Genomic DNA, 23,492 nt, shown 5'->3' on the forward strand with positions numbered 1-23,492 from the left:
CGTAGGCCGAGCCCTAAAAATATGCAATTTTTGCCTTGATCCCATGACACTCCCACAGGATCCAATTTTTTTTGTTTCGAAATGGCGGCCCACTCTGCATTCTTTTAGGGCAGGGGGTGCGTGACCCCGTCCTTGAGCTGTCTTCAGCCCCTTTGACACCATCATTGTGGCTCAATTTACTTATTTAGTTGAGGGGGTGCGCTGCTCCTCCCCCCGAGCCATATTCAGTCTTGGGGACCCAATCCCCCAGGCCCAATGTATTCATTAGGGGAAGGCCCTCCTCCCTGAGCCGTTTTCAGCCCTGGGGACCCTATCCCACAGGGTAGAATTTAAATATTATGGAGAGCGACCTTCCGGCCTCCTTCCCCTAGTCTTTAAAAAAGCCCTGGGGACCCCAGGCCGTCTACTTTTTTTTTTTTTAACGGGGGGGCTCACCTTGAGCCTTTAATCCCACCCACTGTGAGCCTTTAATGACCCGGGACACCAGCCCCTAGGGCCAGCTCACTTGGTGTAACCCCGGAACACATCAGTTTCCATGTCTTTGAATGCACAGCAAATGTGACAAGATTAGAAGAAAATGTAAAGGCCTGTTTACAGAAAGCAAGCACTCGTGGAAGAATTCAGTATACAGGCTTTGCTCCATGGGAGGGACAAAAAACATGCTGGACAGTCTAAAACAAATAAAGCCAACAAATCGAAAGCAAGCACATGTTCGTTACAAACCACAAAGACAATGGTAAGCAATGGGCGGCATGCATTCTTAGGTCAGCTTTCATAATGTCCCCAAGAAGTCTTTAGTAACCAGACTGCTGCGCTGACAGGTAGACTTCGACCTCAAAAGTGATGACTGCAGTGCAGAAATGAGGTTTTCTTAGGAAGGGGGGACCCAGGGAGAGCCGTGCGCGAGCCGGTCTCTCCCTGGGTAGGTTCGCGCGGGTCAATGGCCACGACAGGTGGGGTTCGAATAGAGAGGGTCAGGTGGGGTAATTAGGGTCAGCTCAGGGCAGGGGATCATTGCGCACTAGGGAGGCTGGCGGCGAGGTTCGTTTTGTCCCACCCACCCTCCCCCTTTTTCATTTGGGCCTTTTTTGTTTTTTCCAGTGCTTTACGTGCTGGTTTAGTTGTTTTTTATTTTTGCCACGTTAAGACAGGTTGTTTTTCTTTGTAGGCGGATTTTAGTGGGCAGCCTGGAGCGGGTTGGTCCATCCTCAAAAGGCAGTTGTAGGAAAGGAAGGGGTATACATAAGAGTTAGGGGCTTCTGGTTTGGTTAGGGTTAACTTGATGGGGGGTTTATCAGTTGGTAGGAATGATCTGTTAGGCTGAGAGCAGTTTTGAATTAACAATTAAATAAATAAATAGACAAGTTGTTTTGAAGTGTTGTTTCACACCTGTCTTAATAAAGTGGCCTTTCTTGCTGACTAAGAAGTTGTGGACAGTGACTTTCTTGCGCGACTCTCCAGGCGCACACATTAATTTATTTCTCCAGTCCTACAGTCACACCACTACTGGTTTACAGCGAGTGCCTGACGGGCATTTTGATTGGCTCCCGTCTGTGTAGTGGGTGCAGTAGCTGCTGCATTAGGCCTTACTCACTGTGCTGTGTAGAGCGCATGCGCACGGGGCTCTGCCACATTTACGATAACAGGCGCTCGAGACCCGGTCACAGCACATATTGACAGGTTCTGGTGAGACGTTACATTTTTTTGCCGAATTCTGAGCGTGGGAGAAAAGTCAACATTGTTAATTGCATAGTGTAATAATCCGTGTTTGCCATTACATTGAAGCAAAGGCGTCATTCCGAATCCGACCTTGAATATCAGCAAATGTGAAGACAGTGTTTTGGTGTTCACTGTTCATTAACAGATGCCTCCCGCTCTCTCCACAGGTGGGTTTGATCTCATCCTATGCCATATGGGCCGTTTCGAGAAGTTTCCTGGTCTTTCTGGTCTCACGTGTGGTTGGAGGTTTGAGTAAAGGGAACGTCAGCCTGTGCACGGCCATCATCGCCGATTTACCCTCGTCGAAGGCCCGCAGCAAGGGAATGGTGAGTTTACTTCTGTCAGAGCTGGGATGAACTGGGAGTGACGGCAGAAAGGGGCGGGGTCACGAGAGGCAGCGTCATGAAGAAATAAACCAATAACATTACTTTATTTTTGTACAAAATCTACCCCAAAAATAATTTACAATATGGAAACGTGATAATCTGTTATGGCTTACTTAATTAACAAATAGATTGAATAAAATGGTAGTTTGAGGGGTGAAGCACCTGCTACAGAGATACTGGGAAAAAAATGGTGACTAAAGAATTTGCTGGTGAACTCTGTATGCATTCTGTGGTCACAAGTTTGAAGCATCATAAAATGAGTTCACAGGGGCAATATGCCTTCTACATGGCAAATATGGTATGGAAGTGTGAGTAACACGTTCTGTTTTATCCAAAATAGCTCAGTGGGTTAATTCTTTTGTTGTGGAGACTGTTTTACTAGCAGATCGCGAGTTACAACCATGGTAAAATAGCCCAGTTAGTTATTTCCCGGTTTCAAACAACAAGGCATAGGTTTGAAATATTGCATGTTTAAACACAATTTTTAGTACAATAAACATTTTGATAAATGGATTCCACTTGGTAGTAATAAACACATATAATGAAGTGCCAATCAATCAGTTTATTACAAAATACTACATAGTAATTATTATTATTATTGTACCTACATAACTACAAAGATATCTGGCATTTCGACAGGGTATGCAAAGATCCATATATCTAAAAAATGTTCGTTGGTAAGTCACACAAGGAGCATTTTTCGTTCTTCTCATACCTTCTAAACTCTCCATTTGCTTATGTGTGACATTTCCACGTTTTCAGTGTACACGTGTGACGTTCGGTGTAACAAGTGTGACTCTGAGTGACACTTTCTCATGAGTAAAATACAGCAATTAATTATTGCTCATTGAGAGAAGTTTTAGAAATTACTGTTTACTACTCGATGAAGAAATAGCATCAGTATCTCTGAAGGGCTTACTTAAATCATCACAAAAAACTCAGAGTAATGAAGGGCCTAAGGGGAATCGTGTTTATAGACCTCTTGGTACCCTGTCCCCCAACTAGACAGTAAAAAACACGAAAAGTGCCAGAAGTCTGAATAAGCTGGAACCTATAAAGTGTCCCCTCTGCAAGACAAAACCAATAGGTTAATGTACAAGAAAAAACATTCCAATATTGTGAATGTAAAACCACACAGGAGAAGAAGCATTAGAAAGAAGACTACAAGGTGCTTGAAAAAATATTAGAAAGAAGACTACAAGGTGCTTGAAAAAATACCCATCAGCCCACTCAATAGCGGAACTTCGTCATCTGGGTTGTATGGTTGAAATGGTGGTATCCAGTATGCCCTTCCTCAGGACGAACCCAGGGCTAGCAAAACTAGGACCACATGATTGACCCTCAACCATAGAAGATGCGCGAGTGCAGGCTGTAGGGGTAAAGTTGCAGTGCTCAAGAAAAAAGTAAAGAGAAGGAACAAATTATAATCCAAGTGTCATAAAAATACCTATCTTGATGTCATAAGTACAACTTTATTGGGTCTGTCCATCAAGGTGGTAGGATTAAAAGCAGAGTGATAATAGCATGCAAGGAATTGCTATTTACCAAATGTGTAAGTTGGTCGACATGTTTCAGCCTGGTTAGGCTTTCTTCAGGACCTATGATTCACTACTGCAACACTTTCTATGATGTGAGAGAAACCTATAGAACAAATCCAATCTTTTGAATGGAAAAGATGGTGTATCCTCTCCTGTGTGAAAGAAACAAATAGACATAAACCACAATCAGAGTTCATGTTCTTAGGACTATCATATATCCTCAACAACCTATTAGTCCAATTATGTTCAACTCCCCCAATTTGCAGGGAGGAAAAACCTCACCTCACCTGGCGCCCGCTCAGGATAAAGGAGGCCACGCACTTAAAGAAAACAAAGAACACCTATTTCAATTCATCTTTAAAAGAAGGATTTTAATAAAAATCCAAGTGGTTTATTTCAACAGTGACACATAAAAGGCAGGTAAGGAGGTCGAAGGCAGGATGGGAATAGTCCTACCTGGGTAAGATGACCTAAACCTAAGGCAATCTACAACTCCCAGAGGCCTGAATCAGAGTTAATATCCGACCTTGAGGTGTCACGACCGCCCACATAGGACAGCGCCTCCCAAGTATATTGATGTTTTTGCATCTAAAAAGTACTTAATCCCCAATTCTAGTTATGTCTCCAGGAAGTACTGCACTACAGGATACTGTCTCTAAAGAGCTCCTATTTTCAAGCACACTGACTCTATGCTGTCTTAAATAGGACTCCTATTTACTTGCGCAGCTAAACTTCCCCTTCGCTTCATATCTAAAGCGCTGTCACCTCTCCGTCGTTGCCTCGGTCTTTGTGCTGAGCCGAGGGGGAGGTGGAGACGCTGTGTGTAAAGCCGCGAGATATACTGCTAATGCGGCCCTAAGAGGGAGCAGGACACAGTAATGCGCTGATTGGATGATCACCAGCCAATTGTTTAACTCGGTTCGTAAGTCTATCCAATGCAGCCGCGGATAACGTGCAGAGCTTCGGACGCCAAGTTGTACACCCCGGTGAGGGTAGAAAACTGTATGATTGGTCCATTGTCAGAAACCGGAAAAATGAACACCGGAAATGACAACCCGCTTTATTTATATACGAGTCATACACGTAACCGCTAAAATATCCACTATGCTTGACCTCCAATTTACATCATTGTTTCTAACTAACAGTCAGGCTGGAGGGCAGCCATAATTTAATTAAAAACGAGGTGGCAGAGTCTGTTATTCACTTGTTTGTTTACCAGCCCGAGGGAAAATCATTGGTCAGTTCGACCGGAAACGGAAATGAACATGTCTAAACATTGTGAAATCGTGAGGGAAAGGTTAAATCCCGAAGTTAAGTAAGCATGGATATACAGCTTAGACAAAACTCTATATCAGACATGTAGTAGGAAGCCCTTATAATCAAGTTCAGGCGTAGCCTCGATATTGTGTTTCATTTAATATGTCAGATTTCTATGCTGACCCATATTCAAGTCCACATGGTATGGCTATTACGTAGATGTTACAGCAGTCTGTGGGTCTAACAATCAGCCCTTGGTGCGTCTTACAGGTCCGATGTTATAACCCCCATTATCCAACTGTTGCGTAGTGTTTAGTCAAGTATGGATTGGTTAAATTAGACACAACCTTATGTGACTGTATACGTGCCCTAGGTATATCGTTTGGTGCACGATGAGTGCATTGCAGTCAGCAGGCATACTGCTTTTAAATTCTTCTCTGAGGCACGATCAGTACGTTGTAGTCAGCAGACGATCTGCCTTAATATTATTCTCTAAGGATGAATAAAGTCCCATATGTAACTTGTGTGTGTGTCACAGGTGCAAGTCACCAGTGCTTCCCTTCTATATTCTTGAGACGGATGATAATTGTTGGGTTATGAGATAGTTAGCCCAGAACAGAGTATGTAGGGATCACTCAATTAGGAGGGAGTGTCTGATCAGACTATGTTGGAATAGCTAAATTCCCTAATGGTGTCTGTTCAGACTGGCGCCACCAGTTGCTTATAACTCGCAGTTGTCACTCATGATTGTAATTTTACAACGTCTTTAGATGTGCAATGTTTTGTAATAGAGAAAACATATATTCCTCTATAGCTGTAAGGGTGCAAAACCCATTTTTATGTGGGCCCAACACGCTTTTTTAGATTCCAGACGAGATCACAATAGTTTTCACCCCCATCTAAAAATGCTACGGAACCGGGAATCCAGTTTATAATTGCATCCACGGGATCTCATCGTTCAATCCTTCCGTGTCACTTCTGAGTTTGAACACCCATCTTTGTTCTTTTCTTAATAGGAACTGAGAAATATCTGTGACGTGGTTGGGTATAAATGGTTGTTCCAAAATAACCCACTCAAGGTCTTCTGCCTGGTGTTTCTCAGTCAAAAAATGGGAAGTGAGCCTGGTCGCCTGCTTACTGCGCCTGATTGTACTCTTATGTTCTTGTATGCGCAATTTAATTTTTCGCGTAGTCATCCCAATGTATCTCAAACCGCATGGGCAAGTGATTAAGTACACAACTCTTTCACTGTTGCAGTTCGTGTGGCGCCTGAGCAACCACGGTCGGTTGGTGCCTATGTCAACTGACACAGTTTTCTTTGTTTGCGGGCACACCGAGCAATTCCCGCAAGGATGATGCCCTTGTACCGGAGGGAGATTCCACAAAGTGGATGTGGAGTCCTCCATTCTTTGTCGGGGTCTGGTGTGAACCAATTCATCCTTCAGGTTCATCCCTCTTTTGAATGAGAATAGTGGTAGAGGGATCTTCTCGCCAGAGCTATTCAAAATCTTCCACTTCTGTCTTATAATTTTCTGGAGTTTAGACGAAGAAGTGTTGAAGGTAGTAACGCAAACCAGTTTATTCAAAGGTGGTTTTTCGACTGGAGGTTCTAGAAGTGACTCACGGTGATTGTTCGAGGCACGTTTCAGTGATTTCCTAATTAAATGGCCAGGATAGTGACGCATTTTCAATTTTTTTGAAAGATCTTTTGCCTGAAAATGGAAATCTGTAATGTCTGAACAATTCCTCCTCACCCTAAGGAACTGTCCAAAGGGGAGGTTTTCTCGTAAAGAACGAGGATGGTAACTGTCAAATCTCAATAATGAATTTCGTGCCATAGGTTTCCGATATAAAGAGCTCGCTAGATGCCCATTTTGTGGAAAGATCAATAGATCCAAAAATGGGAGTTTCATCCTGCTATGCTCTAAGGTAAACCTCAGGTAAGGATTTTGGCTGTTGAGCCATTGATGAAAGGCCTGTAGAGAGTGTTCATCTCCCCGCCATACCACCAGGATGTCGTCAATGTACCTTTTCCACACCACCAATTGTTGATGATGTGGATTGGTGGTGGTGAGGATACATTGGGTTTCAAACTGGTGGACATATAGGTTTGCCAAGCTTGGCGCAAATTTACTGCCCATTGAGGTCCCAGATCTCTGGAGATACAGGGAATCCTCAAAGGCAAAAAAAATTTCTGTCATAGCAATCCTTGCTAATTCTGTTATGAAATGAACTGGTGTCACCTTGTAGTCTTCTTTCTAATGCTTCTTCTCCTGTGTGGTTTTACATTCACAATATTGGAATGTTTTTTCTTGTACATTAACCTATTGGTTTTGTCTTGCAGAGGGGACACTTTATAGGTTCCAGCTTATTCAGACTTCTGGCACTTTTCGTGTTTTTTACTTACTTAAATCATGACAAAAACCTACTTCCAAAAGTGGTCCCACTTGGAATAGGTACAAAGTAGAGTGTATCCTTGGCTAAACCAAAGAAATAAAGACAAACAGTGTGCACTATACCAAGGGGAGATGTCCCCAGTTGCACATCTGTCACTCCTAGACTCAAAAATGTAAGTGACATCAGGCATTTAAGTAGTTGCTCCATTAAGGTTAATGAAGAATGACATTTTTTGGAGGGGGCATATAGGCATGAAAAGTGTGTGACCCCATTAAAGTCACAGGAGGCATATTGTTTGTCAGACGGGCGAATATAGCTAAAAAGAGTGTGACTCTCGCCTGATGTGGCTGGTATACAATAGGTCCACCTTGGACGGTGTGGACCTAAAGTGAATGTGGATATATGTAAACAGGCAAACTTGACAGTGGAGCCCTCTGATTAACAGCACCTAACCTGCTATCCCTCTGCTAATATTAATCCCACTGTCCTTACGGGGGTCTGTGTGCACACTGAATTGCACCCACTGTCACAGTGCTAGCTCCTACCACCTAGGAACATAACAATTTAAAACTAAAACAAAAGCAAAGGTGCACCACACATGAATTTCAAAACAAGAAGAAGTTATTTGGTCCAAATCCAACACTGATGTTCTTCAAGATTTTATTTTTATTCCATTTTCAATAGTTTAAAAGCGAAGACAAAGATATAGTTTTTCACAACGATACAGCTGACGCGTTTCGTCCTAATACTGGAATTCTTCAGGGCACTTGGAATTGAGTGGATCAATCTCATCCAGAGAGAGGCCAGTAAATAGCAGGCTTTGTGGCTTGTGGGATATTCCCCGTCAATGTTATTCAGTATCAAATGTATGCAACTTCTTTATCCTGGCTGAAGAAAAAAGATGTGCCATGCCAGGCTAGTATGAAGATCCCAGCATCAAGACGCAGATCACCATGATTGTATATAACAAATAGGCTCACATCCAAGGTGTACGATTTACAGTTAAATATCAGTCAAAGATGCAAATTCCTAGTCAACAAACATATACACCAGGAATACGAAGGAAAGCCCACAGATTGGGCGAGCAACAAACACCAGCCTATTATAAGCCTGAATGATATCCGCCTTTGGGATTACATCAAACATCGTACCCAAGGCCACGGCAAAATGAAAAGGCATCCCAAAATGTGTCTCATCAAGTAAGTATTATACAGAATGCGCAAGAGACTAGCAGCCGAAATAAGGTTATGGTGATCTTGCGAAGTACCCGGAGTCGCGGCAAAGAGGATATGAAAAAAGACGGTATATATATGATATATATACACACACATATGTTAGAAGAAAGTGTGTGTATATATATATATATAATATATATAATATTTAATTATTTTTAACATTTGATAGCTCAGTCCCTTTTGACCAATATTGTTCCCAAAGTTGCAGTGGTGTCCGGCGGCCACAAAATGAGTTGAAAAATCAAAGTTGTACTTGTAAATGCACTGCAAATATTCCTGTTTAAAGAGAGCAATGTATCATAACAAACTCCACCTTTGAGAAGAATTTTACAAGAGAAGCAGAGCTCTGCTGTAATGAGCTGTCCACATCTACTGTTGCCTGTCACTGGCCCCACTGCAAGGAAGGGCAGTCTCTACAATGGTGAGATTGGCAATTACCACTCTCAGGTCAATGCAGAGGCAGAGCCCACAGAGAGGTGCAGGGAGTGCATTTCCAACTCACTTTAAATTACGTTTTCTAGCTCTCTTGGTCCAGACTGCTCATTCCTATTCCAAAAGATGCTGCCTCCCCCCCCCCCGCCCCCCCATTGCACCATCCTTATGTGCAAGCATTCGATCCCAGAGCTGCAATGTGTTTTACCCTCAGCCAAGGACTGCACCATGGTTTGTCCCACAGTTCTCAACCGTATACTGTTCTGGCGACTTGACATTTTTTGCAATGTTAGAAGGTGCTACACTCCAGGTGTTGACTTTTCATGAAAGCTGATGTAGTGATTTAGGATTTTAATTCGCACTCACTCAGGCGGAGAGAGAAGCTCACTCCTGCAGCCTGTCTTCAGATTGGTTCTCGGTCGCTGCATTTCTCTGACTGTTTAGAATCTTTCCCCTGGGTAAACATACAAAATATCAGCTGCTACAATCGTAGCCCCTATCCGTTTTTTGACAGCAGAAGTACATGTTTCAGGTTGTCGGTCTGCAGAGGGTAGCGGTGAAGAGGACAGGCACGCTTTGGCTGGGACAGAAAGTTTTAAATATCTACTATTGGTGCTGAACTTTTAGAGAGGTTATGTTCAGTACTTGGGTTTTTAAAGGACCCATTTTGTAAGTATTTTTCAGCTCATTACCTCTGAACTCCAGTCTTAGCCGCAGACTGGAAGACTGGAATACCATTTTAGTACGCATAGATGTCGGGGTCTCCTTCACTTGGCCTGATCTGATCTCAGGGGTCCCTGAGCCTTGACTGTCCCAGGGCCAGTCAATCCTTCTGCAATCAGAGTAGTCTAGGACAGGTGACGTGACGTGGCGATGGTAGAGGTCTGTCACTGCAGAGTGAGGACTCCTATTGGTAAAAAGCTAGTCACCTGATCAATGACAGGAGGAGACGCCGAGACGGTCCGCCCAGCTTTCCAGGGAAGGCCACACCAAAACGCTGCTTCTGAAGTTCAGTTAGGAGCTCTTGGGTGATAAGACACTACTCTGCATCATAGTATCAGCAGCAACTGCATCAATGGAGCCAGACCGCAATGAGCTGGAATATAACACAAAAGAAGCTGACCTGAGCATCTATGCGAGGCACTTTGAGGCTGTCGACAGTCAGCCTGTAATTAATCCACAGTGTGACCGTACCAGGCCATGCGGTGATGTGACAAAAATGATCAATTGCGTTACTCTGACCCGAGATGCGTGGCACTTGTTATGACCGTCTCTTGACGAGCTGCGGAATATATAGTCAGTCCAATTGTGATGTTCTAGGTGTGCTGAGTTTAATCCTTAACTGATCCTAGTCAGGACACCACTTGAACGAAAGGAATTATTTTGTCTGTGAAGTGAGGCCGAACTACTTCTGGTTGCTCAGGTGGTATAGACCGTTCTGCTGCTGTTCAGAGAAGTGCATTGAATATTCAGATGCCTATTTAGAAGTCCCAGTGTCGGCACACTGTAGCAGGACAGAGACAGAATGGTTTCCTGGGTCCAGCCCAGATCCCAGTTTTAACTTAAGAACAGTTGGCAGAACCCCACTCTGACCAGTTCCTACTCTATTCCAGCATTGCTTTTTGTGAGTGCTTGCCACAGTCCTTAATGTCTTGGCTGCAATATATTGTTGCATACGTCATGAAATTGTGTCTCTTGTCACTCTTACGATGTGTATATGTACATTGAGGGCACCCAATGACAACCCCATGATTTTACATTTTTTAATCCCCCAAATAGGGGACAAACTTCTTGGCCCTGGTGGTAAGACGTGTGCCAGCGCCAAATAATTTCTGGGTAGCAGCAAACTCCCCAATGAAACAGCCTGATGCTCACTTCCTGGCCGGCTCATTAACATGCAAGTTGATCTCACACACTTATCGGATAAGCCTCGGGGGAGGTTGTCCTGGACAGCCAGTCAGGCTGAGACTGGTCTGGCAGACTTCCTGTTCAGTGTAATCTCCTGGCCTGTCAATCAGGGGGTGGGAGAACTAACACACACTGATAGCTTAGGATGCGTAGATGTTTAAAATGTATGATTGTGGTAGGTTTCCATACAGAGGGGTGATAGCTGGGACCATAAGACTAGTGCTCTAAAAAGGGATTTCGCATACAGCTGTTTTTCAAATTTCCGCAATGTACTGCATGAAGTTTATTACCTGTGGTCACCCTGAAACCTTAAAAAACCCATACATGTCTGGTACCCTCACACTAAGGAATCCCAGAGCAACAAATATGGGGATCCAGATTTAGCATCAATATATTCCTGAGCAAGGGACATTTTTACACGTTTTAGAAAAAAGATTTCTAAAAATCTGACATACGTCATGTACAGAGTGTTATCCTGATCAGCCAGTCATGATGAGGGTGGTCTGGCTTTCACAGATCAATTCTTTAGGGCGCACATAATTAGAAAAAATGTTGCATAATTGATGGTGCAGACTACTTTCCATAAGGAAACCCACACATATATGGTATTGGCCAACTCCAGACATTCAAGGAAACATTTTCTTGGTTAGTGTTTCAGGGTTTATGTATGTTCATTTGAAAACTGCAACTAAATAGTGACCAACTTTGAAAAAAAATTAAAATATCTCCACATTTTTCATTATATCCTCAAGCAGTAATGAGCTATTGATGCAGGGTTTGCAGCAATACATAACCCTGAATGTGCCCAAAAAATATATTGTTTGTATGGGTGCTTCTTGAGACCAAATAGGTACATGTGCTTGAAAAACCTAATGCCAGTTTTTTCTTGACAAACGTGTGCAAACAACCCCGGCAGTGAAAGGATGAACTATTTCTCTTTCTGCTGTTCTAATTACTCTTTGTGGGTTGTGTTCTGTTACTATAAACTGTGTTCTTCTATGAATTGGCAAACCATGGAAAGTATCCAAGTCTGGCCTTTGAATTCATACGTGCTTTTCTAAAAATCGTGCCTAAGGCAGAACATATTCCGAGGGTTATATTTGGTACAGTATAGCCCAGGAGTGGGTTGTCCTACCTCTTGCCAGGCTTAGTCATTGCAATCAAGGTACATGGATGTAGCAGTCCGCATCCTTCACTGTCACTGTGTGATGCTCAGCAGTCCATTTGCTTGGCAGCAGCACACAGCCCTGGAGCGAGGGCCTGGCAATGTGAAATGCCGCATATCCAGAGCAGGTGGGTAGAACTGCAGCTGCATTACTGAGAAATGTGGAATAGATAAGGCAATAGGTTGGCCAGTGTGCAACTGCTATACTCTTTTCAGTAATTAAAAGGCAATAGTCCGTTTTGTCCAGTGTGCCAGTATGCTTACTATTCCTTCAGTGGGCACTGTTACCAGAGGGTTGTGCTTGGGATCTGGAGCTGCAGCACCAGCTGTCTGATAATGCATGATGTGATTTTTGGGGAAGTCAATTAATGCGCTTTTTTTAAATTAACTGTAATTGGTAAATAAATTAACATACAAAATGTCATTAGCGCCTTGTGGAAGTGCCATGGAGTGAAAGCCTGCTCCAGCAGCGGCTCCTGTTTTGCAGGCACAGCAAGTGAACATCTGGAAGCTGCAAAATACTTCATTGACCTGGAAAAAAACTGTCTAGTTTGTTTACATAGGGATGCCCACTACACTATAAGCAAAAGCAAATTCCAAGGCAAATCATCTTTATCATAGGTTCACTTCTGCCTACCACAGACTCATAGAAAAAACAGCTATGAACTTTGTAGACCATTGTGAAATTATTGGTACACGGGGTGTCAGAACAGTTCATCTCAGGGCTAATATCAATAGGCACCAGCAGCCAATGAGAATGGTCTTAATAGATGACTTTCTACTGAATTGTTGAAAGGGGCTATAAAGTTGCTAAAGCAGAATGAATTTGATTGATCTCCATTTCAGCCAATAAGGATAGGTCCTTGTGTTTATCCTATTCTGATTTGCTGCTGGCTGACAATCCTATTCACTGTGGGCCTGAGTCACAAAAGGCTTCCGCCCTCTTGGCGGGGCCCTGCAGTTGAGGGGCGGGGGGAGTTTCTGCACTTGGGGAGGAATCTCTACAATGCGAATTCTCATTGCAGAGAGTCCGCCCCGAATGTAGAGACTCCCCATCCCCCCTACACGATGGCGTCTCAACCACGAGTGCAGCGGCCCTTTGTGAATCAGTTCCTGTGTGTTTTACTTTTGAAAGAGGCTCCGGCAGCTCGCACCTATGGTTTTCTATGTTCACCCTTAAAAACCAATCTTTTTGATGTTGCAATTGCTTTTCATTTATTAGGTCTGGCTTGATAGTGCAGCTATTACAGAGTGGGGTTTTGGCTCATCCCACATGTTGGTGGACAGGAGAATTTATTTTGATTTGTTAGAAGTTGTGTACTTCATCAAAAAAGTTCTTCCTCCTCGACCTAACTGGTTATTTTGTTTGGTTATCCAGCTTTTTGAGTCGGCAGTAGTACGGCTGCCTAGAGAAGGCTCGCCAACACCATAAAGTATGAAGCTTATAGTGGGATAGAGCTTTATTTATATGTTTTGCAGTTTTCTATAGCCTGAACTCCACCCTAACTTATTGGAGCACTTTACATGTGTGCCAGTTACAGCACACATAGTCATGTTCATTTTATAGGCACTGGGAGGATTAAGTGATATGCCCAGAAAATTACAGGATGTTGAGCTGACGCTTAGACTCAAACCTGGTTCCCAGTTCCAATGTCAGAAGCTCTGACCAGAACACTAGATTCTACTGTCGAGGGGCACACACATGGCACTGTAATGCTGTTAAAGTGGCTTAGCTAAGTGGATAATTTACTGTGTCTATTTTTCACTTGTAGCGTCACAGAAGGGAGGAGAGCAGTCATGTTGTTTTTTTCCGAGCTCCCTCCCTTTCGTATCAATAACTTTAGACTTCAGTGTGTAGGTATCTTTGCAAGCAGTATGGGATGGCCAGGCTACCCTGATCTACATGCATGTTTAGGTCTAGCTTGATAACGCAGCTGTAACCTAACCCCATCTGATCAACAAAAAAAGCTTTCACAGTACAACTGAAAGAGGGGTTTAGGCTCCACAAACCTGAAAGAGGGGCTTGGGATCCGCAGTAAACAGGAGGTGGTAGGTCTGAGTATTGTGTGCTTCCACTAAAAAGAGTGCTTGTATTGCACTTTTGGGTTTGTGTCAAAGCTTACACTCAGAACAGCAGGACGGAGTTGGATATAGTGGAAAGTAAATGAGCGTGGCAAAAGGCCTAAAATGATACGAGAAAGGCCATAGGCCAGGCATGTTTAATGTGAAAAGCATATTTTAATATCAGTCCATTTGACTTGAGAGTGGATTGTTATTATTCTATTTGAAAGTCTACATACTGATGGGTATGTTGTTACATGGAGTCTCCCAGATTACCATAGTAGCAAGGGTTTGATGTTGGCTCCCCTGTGACAAACCATGGATATATTGTTAGGCCCTCTTAGGAAAGACAGTTTTTTATTTTGCCAACAGTTTTCTTTTTATACCTATGTAACTTTATGACTGTGTGTCTGATAGTTGCCATGTGGCAGCTTATACTTAAAACAGTGGCCTTAAGTTGGTTATGGAGACTGGCTATAGACCTAATTAGTGCACTGGGAAAAGTTATAGTCATAGTCTGATCTGCTTATTATGAAATGATGCAACAAAGGCAGTAGGCCTGGCTTAGTTATTGTGAAAAGCATTTTTTAAAGTCATCAGTTTAACAGTGGGTTGTTAGGACATTGCGCTACGGGCCATGGATAAGTATTTTGTGACAACTAATGTCCCAGATTACTGTAGTAGTTTTAGTGTGGGCCGCCCACTCTGACGAACCTTAGAGTTTTTCACTGTGATGATTATTGTTAGGCCCTATTGAGAGGGGTTGTCTATTGTTGTGCAAACTCTGTTTCTCTACATATTTGTAATGGTATAATTATATACTGATGGTTTCCAGTGTATATGCCCTTGAATAGACCTGTGTTGGTTATGATGTCAAGCCAATAGTAAAGGCTCTAGGCCTTACTGGTTCATTGGTAAAAGTTATTGCACATTCCATAGGTTTGATCTGTTTATTATGACAAAGCTAGTAGGTCTGACATGCGTATTGTGAAAAGTATGTGTTAAAGGCAATATGCTGTTAAGCATGGATTGTTATTACACCGTACTAAAGGCTGTAGGCAGTTATTTTGTAACATGGAATCTCTCATGTACGGTAGCAGGCAGGGTTTTGGTGCTGGTGACGCACCCCAACAAACCATGTGGATAGAAGATGTTCACTATGATTATCCTTACTAGCCTTTCTTAGGATGCATTTATATTGTTTTGACAGCTGTAATATTGTACATAATTGGGAATTTCATCACGGTATGCCTGATTGTTGCTTTGTGTAAAAGCATATGCCAAACAAACGTGGCCTGAGTTTGGTTCTCGCGACAAGCCGTTGAATAAGTTTCTAAGCCTAATTGTTGTAAAATATAACACTAAAGGCTATAGGCCTGATGTATTTATTGTGAAAAGCATATTTTAAAGCCAATAGACATTGTTATTACTCGTTATTAAAAATTGCAACTAGGTGTTTTGGTTCATGGAATCTCACAGATTTTTGTAGAAGGCAAGGGTTTTGATGTTGATTTCCCCTCTGAGAAACCGTGGGGTTAGAAGATTTGCACTGGTAGGCTCACTTAATATAGTTAGTATTTTGCTTTGCCAACTGTAATTTTGTGTACTTTTGTAATGTTATGACTGTTTGCCAGATGGTTGCTCAGTGCACAGTAGGCCTGAGTTGGTTAAGGGGACAAGCAACAATAACAGCTGTAGGATTGATCGGTGTGCTATGGCAAGGTATGCCAGATGCCATAGGTTTGGTCAGCGTATTATGGAAAGTTATGAAAAAGGCAGTTAGCCTGGCTTATTTATTGTGAAAATAATTTCTTAAAGCCAACAGGTCTCTAACAGTGTATTGTTAGCACATCATTTTACAGGCTGTAGACAGGTATTATGTTACATGTAATCTCAAAAATTACTGTAGCAGGAAAGGGCTTTCGCTCTGACAAACCCTAGCAGTAAAAGAAAATTGCACTGTGATGACTATTGTTAGGCTCAATTGTGTTGTATATTGTTTTGTCAACTGTAGATGTGTACATGTTTGTAAGTCTGTAGCTGTATGCATGATTGCCATCTCATGCACACTTCAGTCGGCGTGTGTTGGTTATAGTGTCAAGTCAACGGTAAATGCTAAAAACCTTATCTGTTCACTGGGAGAAATTATGTCAAATTCCTTGGGTGTGATCTGTTTATAATGAAAGGTTATGACGAAGCATGTAGGCCTTTCTTACTTTTTGCGAAACTCAAGTTAAAGGCATTAAGTTTTTGAAAATCGATTATTACCCTGTGTTAGCTCCTGTAGGCAGATATTTTGTTATCCTTGTAAGTGTTCACCGAAACACGTCGGGTATTTTCACCGAATCCTGCCCATTATTTTGGATTAAATATGTTACAGAGCAACTCTGGAGTGCGTATTTTCCATTATTTGGTAGTGGAGAGTGGCCGTTTATGTTCGTGTTCTCACACCCCTACATGCACCGCTGCCGTAAGGCCAGAGATTGTGAGCACACTGAGTACTGAAAATATAAATTAATATATATAGGGCCAACCCCACAATTGGGTACCATTACCTCGAAGCTAAGAGGGTAAATAGTATTTTAAACATAACACACAATCCCAGAGCTTTAGAAATAATTAGGGGTGCACGGTAAACTCCGCTCTTCTGGCAGAGTTTTGTCCACTCAGTTCCAGAAAAACTCTGTGAACAGACACGTGGCAGAGTTCTTCTCCTTCACCAGCGATAAATTGGCAAGCGAGAAAAATGGAGTGCTAGGAATTGAGTGCCAGCGCGATTTCTCAACGCGGGTGGTTGCGGCAGGTCACTACTGTTCGTGTTGATAAAGCTGCAGCTCTAGTAGAAAATCTACTTGAACGTCAGAAAACAACAGCACTCTCTGGCGCTGTGCATGGTGCCTTTTGTTGTGTGTAGGTTTATATAGCCGAACCTGACCCGAAGGTAACCAAGAGCTTTACATGAGCACCAGTTGCATTACAGGTGAACACATTCATTCTTTTAGGCTCAAGGAGATTAAGTGATTTGCCCATAATCACAGGATGTTTGAGCCGACCCGCCAGATTCGAACGTGGTTCTCCTGCTTCGAAGTCAGCCGCCCTGGCCGTTAAGCCAAACCCTCTCCCAAGCCAGAAGCCTTGCAGCTCAGAACAAACTCCTTGTGCTAAAAATCTGCGCCACGTGCCAAAATTCCGCCACTTGCGGAACTCTGCGGAATCTCACAGAGTTTTTATATAACCCTCCCCTGGAAATAATACTTAACCATCTAAGCTGCAATGCAAATGTACTACAAGATAATCATAATGTGATTACTCTAACGTAATCTACTGCAACGTAATCACATCTATTGAAACATCTGATATCCCTCACAGGTATATCTTTCACATCCTTTATTGAATAAATACAGTACATTTTCGTGCTGCTCGAGATTAAGACTACTTCCCAGGCAGCGATTCAAAAGATGTGGACATATCTCGCGCTGGGTGAATTGAACTGAGGTGTAATACCAAAGCTGAACGATCCCTCTTGCCATATCTAACACATTCTAGGGGAGCAGGGGAGACACGGCATGAGATCTGCAATCTCATAATCTCATGAATGATTTGCTTTAGAAGTCTAAACAAGTAGAACGTGTTTGGCAGAACATTTGCTTGACACAACCTTGTAATAGAACTTCTGCTTACATAATACTAGTTGCAAAAACAACAAGTGATGGACCGAATGTGGATCAATGTCACACATTCCCCCAGTCAAAAGATCTGGGCCCGAATCCATCGTTTTTTTGCACTCCACTCCACCCTGGGTTAGACAATGGCGATATGCAAATCAGCTCTGACCCTGTTGCCCCATGGGAACAGTCCAGTCCGAACTACAAAAGCCATGTCCTTCCCAGAACGGAATCAAGCATCCGAGGACCGGACCGGTTTCGAGGTAACACCTCTCATCAGCCCGGCTAGCTTGACTCCAAGTGGTGTGGAGTGCCTGGGACCCACGTCTGGGCATCCCCAGCGCACTTAGGGCGGCAATTGCAAAAACAACAAGTGATGGACCGAATGTGGATCAATGTCACACATTCCCCCAGTCAAAAGATCTGGGCCCGAATCCATCGTTTTTTTGCACTCCACACCACCCTGGGTTAGACAATGGCGATATGCAAATCAGCTCTGACCCTGTTGCCCCATGGGAACAGTCCAGTCCGAACTACAAAAGCCATGTCCTTCCCAGAACGGAATCAAGCATCCGAGGACCGGACCGGTTTCGAGGTAACACCTCTCATCAGCCCGGCTAGCTTGACTCCAAGTGGTGTGGAGTGCCTGGGACCCACGTCTGGGCATCCCCAGCGCACTTAGGGCGGCAATTGCAAAAACAACAAGTGATGGACCGAATGTGGATCAATGTCACACATTCCCCCAGTCAAAAGATCTGGGCCCGAATCCATCGTTTTTTTGCACTCCACACCACCCTGGGTTAGACAATGGCGATATGCAAATCAGCTCTGACCCTGTTGCCCCATGGGAACAGTCCAGTCCGAACTACAAAAGCCATGTCCTTCCCAGAACGGAATCAAGCATCCGAGGACCGGACCGGTTTCGAGGTAACACCTCTCATCAGCCCGGCTAGCTTGACTCCAAGTGGTGTGGAGTGCCTGGGACCCACGTCTGGGCATCCCCAGCGCACTTAGGGCGGCAATTGCAAAAACAACAAGTGATGGACCGAATGTGGATCAATGTCACACATTCCCCCAGTCAAAAGATCTGGGCCCGAATCCATCGTTTTTTTGCACTCCACACCACCCTGGGTTAGACAATGGCGATATGCAAATCAGCTCTGACCCTGTTGCCCCATGGGAACAGTCCAGTCCGAACTACAAAAGCCATGTCCTTCCCAGAACGGAATCAAGCATCCGAGGACCGGACCGGTTTCGAGGTAACACCTCTCATCAGCCCGGCTAGCTTGACTCCAAGTGGTGTGGAGTGCCTGGGACCCACGTCTGGGCATCCCCAGCGCACTTAGGGCGGCAATTGCAAAAACAACAAGTGATGGACCGAATGTGGATCAATGTCACACATTCCCCCAGTCAAAAGATCTGGGCCCGAATCCATCGTTTTTTTGCACTCCACACCACCCTGGGTTAGACAATGGCGATATGCAAATCAGCTCTGACCCTGTTGCCCCATGGGAACAGTCCAGTCCGAACTACAAAAGCCATGTCCTTCCCAGAACGGAATCAAGCATCCGAGGACCGGACCGGTTTCGAGGTAACACCTCTCATCAGCCCGGCTAGCTTGACTCCAAGTGGTGTGGAGTGCCTGGGACCCACGTCTGGGCATCCCCAGCGCACTTAGGGCGGCAATTGCAAAAACAACAAGTGATGGACCGAATGTGGATCAATGTCACACATTCCCCCAGTCAAAAGATCTGGGCCCGAATCCATCGTTTTTTTGCACTCCACACCACCCTGGGTTAGACAATGGCGATATGCAAATCAGCTCTGACCCTGTTGCCCCATGGGAACAGTCCAGTCCGAACTACAAAAGCCATGTCCTTCCCAGAACGGAATCAAGCATCCGAGGACCGGACCGGTTTCGAGGTAACACCTCTCATCAGCCCGGCTAGCTTGACTCCAAGTGGTGTGGAGTGCCTGGGACCCACGTCTGGGCATCCCCAGCGCACTTAGGGCGGCAATTGCAAAAACAACAAGTGATGGACCGAATGTGGATCAATGTCACACATTCCCCCAGTCAAAAGATCTGGGCCCGAATCCATCGTTTTTTTGCACTCCACACCACCCTGGGTTAGACAATGGCGATATGCAAATCAGCTCTGACCCTGTTGCCCCATGGGAACAGTCCAGTCCGAACTACAAAAGCCATGTCCTTCCCAGAACGGAATCAAGCATCCGAGGACCGGACCGGTTTCGAGGTAACACCTCTCATCAGCCCGGCTAGCTTGACTCCAAGTGGTGTGGAGTGCCTGGGACCCACGTCTGGGCATCCCCAGCGCACTTAGGGCGGCAATTGCAAAAACAACAAGTGATGGACCGAATGTGGATCAATGTCACACATTCCCCCAGTCAAAAGATCTGGGCCCGAATCCATCGTTTTTTTGCACTCCACACCACCCTGGGTTAGACAATGGCGATATGCAAATCAGCTCTGACCCTGTTGCCCCATGGGAACAGTCCAGTCCGAACTACAAAAGCCATGTCCTTCCCAGAACGGAATCAAGCATCCGAGGACCGGACCGGTTTCGAGGTAACACCTCTCATCAGCCCGGCTAGCTTGACTCCAAGTGGTGTGGAGTGCCTGGGACCCACGTCTGGGCATCCCCAGCGCACTTAGGGCGGCAATTGCAAAAACAACAAGTTGTTCTGGGAAGGACATGGCTTTTGTAGTTCGGACTGGACTGTTCCCATGGGGCACAGGGTCAGAGCTGAATTGCATATCGCCATTGTCTAACCCAGGGTGGTGTGGAGTGCAAAAAAACGATGGATTTGGGCCCAGATCTTTGGACTGGGGTGAGTGTGTGACATTGATCCACATTCGGTCCATCACCTGTTGTTTTTGCATATTCCGCCCTAAGTGCGCTGGGGATGCCCAGACGTGGGTCCCAGGCACTCCACACCACTGGAGTCAAGCTAGCCGGGCTGATGAGAGGTGTTACCTCGAAACCGGTCCGGTCCTCGCATGCTTGATTCCGTTCTGGGAAGGACATGCCTTTTGTAGTTCGGACTGGACTGTTCCCATGGGGCACAGGGTCAGAGCTGAATTGCATATCGCCATTGTCTAACCCAGGGTGGTGTGGAGTGCAAAAAAACGATGGATTTGGGCCCAGATCTTTGGACTGGGGTGAGTGTGTGACATTGATCCACATTCGGTCCATCACCTGTTGTTTTTGCATATTCCGCCCTAAGTGCGCTGGGGATGCCCAGACGTGGGTCCCAGGCACTCCACACCACTGGAGTCAAGCTAGCCGGGCTGATGAGAGGTGTTACCTCGAAACCGGTCCGGTCCTCGGATGCTTGATTCCGTTCTGGGAAGGACATGGCTTTTGTAGTTCGGACTGGACTGTTCCCATGGGGCACAGGGTCAGAGCTGAATTGCATATCGCCATTGTCTAACCCAGGGTGGTGTGGAGTGCAAAAAAACGATGGATTTGGGCCCAGATCTTTGGACTGGGGTGAGTGTGTGACATTGATCCACATTCGGTCCATCACCTGTTGTTTTTGCATATTCCGCCCTAAGTGCGCTGGGGATGCCCAGACGTGGGTCCCAGGCACTCCACACCACTGGAGTCAAGCTAGCCGGGCTGATGAGAGGTGTTACCTCGAAACCGGTCCGGTCCTCGGATGCTTGATTCCGTTCTGGGAAGGACATGGCTTTTGTAGTTCGGACTGGACTGTTCCCATGGGGCACAGGGTCAGAGCTGAATTGCATATCGCCATTGTCTAACCCAGGGTGGTGTGGAGTGCAAAAAAACGATGGATTTGGGCCCAGATCTTTGGACTGGGGTGAGTGTGTGACATTGATCCACATTCGGTCCATCACCTGTTGTTTTTGCATATTCCGCCCTAAGTGCGCTGGGGATGCCCAGACGTGGGTCCCAGGCACTCCACACCACTGGAGTCAAGCTAGCCGGGCTGATGAGAGGTGTTACCTCGAAACCGGTCCGGTCCTCGGATGCTTGATTCCGTTCTGGGAAGGACATGGCTTTTGTAGTTCGGACTGGACTGTTCCCATGGGGCACAGGGTCAGAGCTGAATTGCATATCGCCATTGTCTAACCCAGGGTGGTGTGGAGTGCAAAAAAACGATGGATTTGGGCCCAGATCTTTGGACTGGGGTGAGTGTGTGACATTGATCCACATTCGGTCCATCACCTGTTGTTTTTGCATATTCCGCCCTAAGTGCGCTGGGGATGCCCAGACGTGGGTCCCAGGCACTCCACACCACTGGAGTCAAGCTAGCCGGGCTGATGAGAGGTGTTACCTCGAAACCGGTCCGGTCCTCGGATGCTTGATTCCGTTCTGGGAAGGACATGGCTTTTGTAGTTCGGACTGGACTGTTCCCATGGGGCACAGGGTCAGAGCTGAATTGCATATCGCCATTGTCTAACCCAGGGTGGTGTGGAGTGCAAAAAAACGATGGATTTGGGCCCAGATCTTTGGACTGGGGTGAGTGTGTGACATTGATCCACATTCGGTCCATCACCTGTTGTTTTTGCATATTCCGCCCTAAGTGCGCTGGGGATGCCCAGACGTGGGTCCCAGGCACTCCACACCACTGGAGTCAAGCTAGCCGGGCTGATGAGAGGTGTTACCTCGAAACCGGTCCGGTCCTCGGATGCTTGATTCCGTTCTGGGAAGGACATGGCTTTTGTAGTTCGGACTGGACTGTTCCCATGGGGCACAGGGTCAGAGCTGAATTGCATATCGCCATTGTCTAACCCAGGGTGGTGTGGAGTGCAAAAAAACGATGGATTTGGGCCCAGATCTTTGGACTGGGGTGAGTGTGTGACATTGATCCACATTCGGTCCATCACCTGTTGTTTTTGCATATTCCGCCCTAAGTGCGCTGGGGATGCCCAGACGTGGGTCCCAGGCACTCCACACCACTGGAGTCAAGCTAGCCGGGCTGATGAGAGGTGTTACCTCGAAACCGGTCCGGTCCTCGGATGCTTGATTCCGTTCTGGGAAGGACATGGCTTTTGTAGTTCGGACTGGACTGTTCCCATGGGGCACAGGGTCAGAGCTGAATTGCATATCGCCATTGTCTAACCCAGGGTGGTGTGGAGTGCAAAAAAACGATGGATTTGGGCCCAGATCTTTGGACTGGGGTGAGTGTGTGACATTGATCCACATTCGGTCCATCACCTGTTGTTTTTGCATATTCCGCCCTAAGTGCGCTGGGGATGCCCAGACGTGGGTCCCAGGCACTCCACACCACTGGAGTCAAGCTAGCCGGGCTGATGAGAGGTGTTACCTCGAAACCGGTCCGGTCCTCGGATGCTTGATTCCGTTCTGGGAAGGACATGGCTTTTGTAGTTCGGACTGGACTGTTCCCATGGGGCACAGGGTCAGAGCTGAATTGCATATCGCCATTGTCTAACCCAGGGTGGTGTGGAGTGCAAAAAAACGATGGATTTGGGCCCAGATCTTTGGACTGGGGTGAGTGTGTGACATTGATCCACATTCGGTCCATCACCTGTTGTTTTTGCATATTCCGCCCTAAGTGCGCTGGGGATGCCCAGACGTGGGTCCCAGGCACTCCACACCACTGGAGTCAAGCTAGCCGGGCTGATGAGAGGTGTTACCTCGAAACCGGTCCGGTCCTCGGATGCTTGATTCCGTTCTGGGAAGGACATGGCTTTTGTAGTTCGGACTGGACTGTTCCCATGG

The 23,492-nt window shown here is 45.5% G+C and overlaps 1 protein-coding gene across 1 annotated transcript in view; it reads left to right on the forward strand.

The window, feature by feature from the left end:
• SLC75A1 (solute carrier family 75 member 1) overlaps positions 1–23,492 on the forward strand; it is a 156,064-nt gene that overhangs the window by 83,567 nt on the left and 49,005 nt on the right. Inside the window, exon 5 of the mRNA XM_086964162.1 lies at positions 1,887–2,045. Within this exon, the coding sequence (XP_086820288.1) occupies positions 1,887–2,045 (159 nt within the window). The remainder of the gene's footprint in view (positions 1–1,886; positions 2,046–23,492) is intronic.

The sequence above is a fragment of the Lissotriton vulgaris genome, chromosome 3_2, assembly GCF_964263255.1.
Source record: "Lissotriton vulgaris chromosome 3_2, aLisVul1.2, whole genome shotgun sequence".
Classification (NCBI taxonomy): domain Eukaryota; kingdom Metazoa; phylum Chordata; class Amphibia; order Caudata; family Salamandridae; genus Lissotriton; species Lissotriton vulgaris.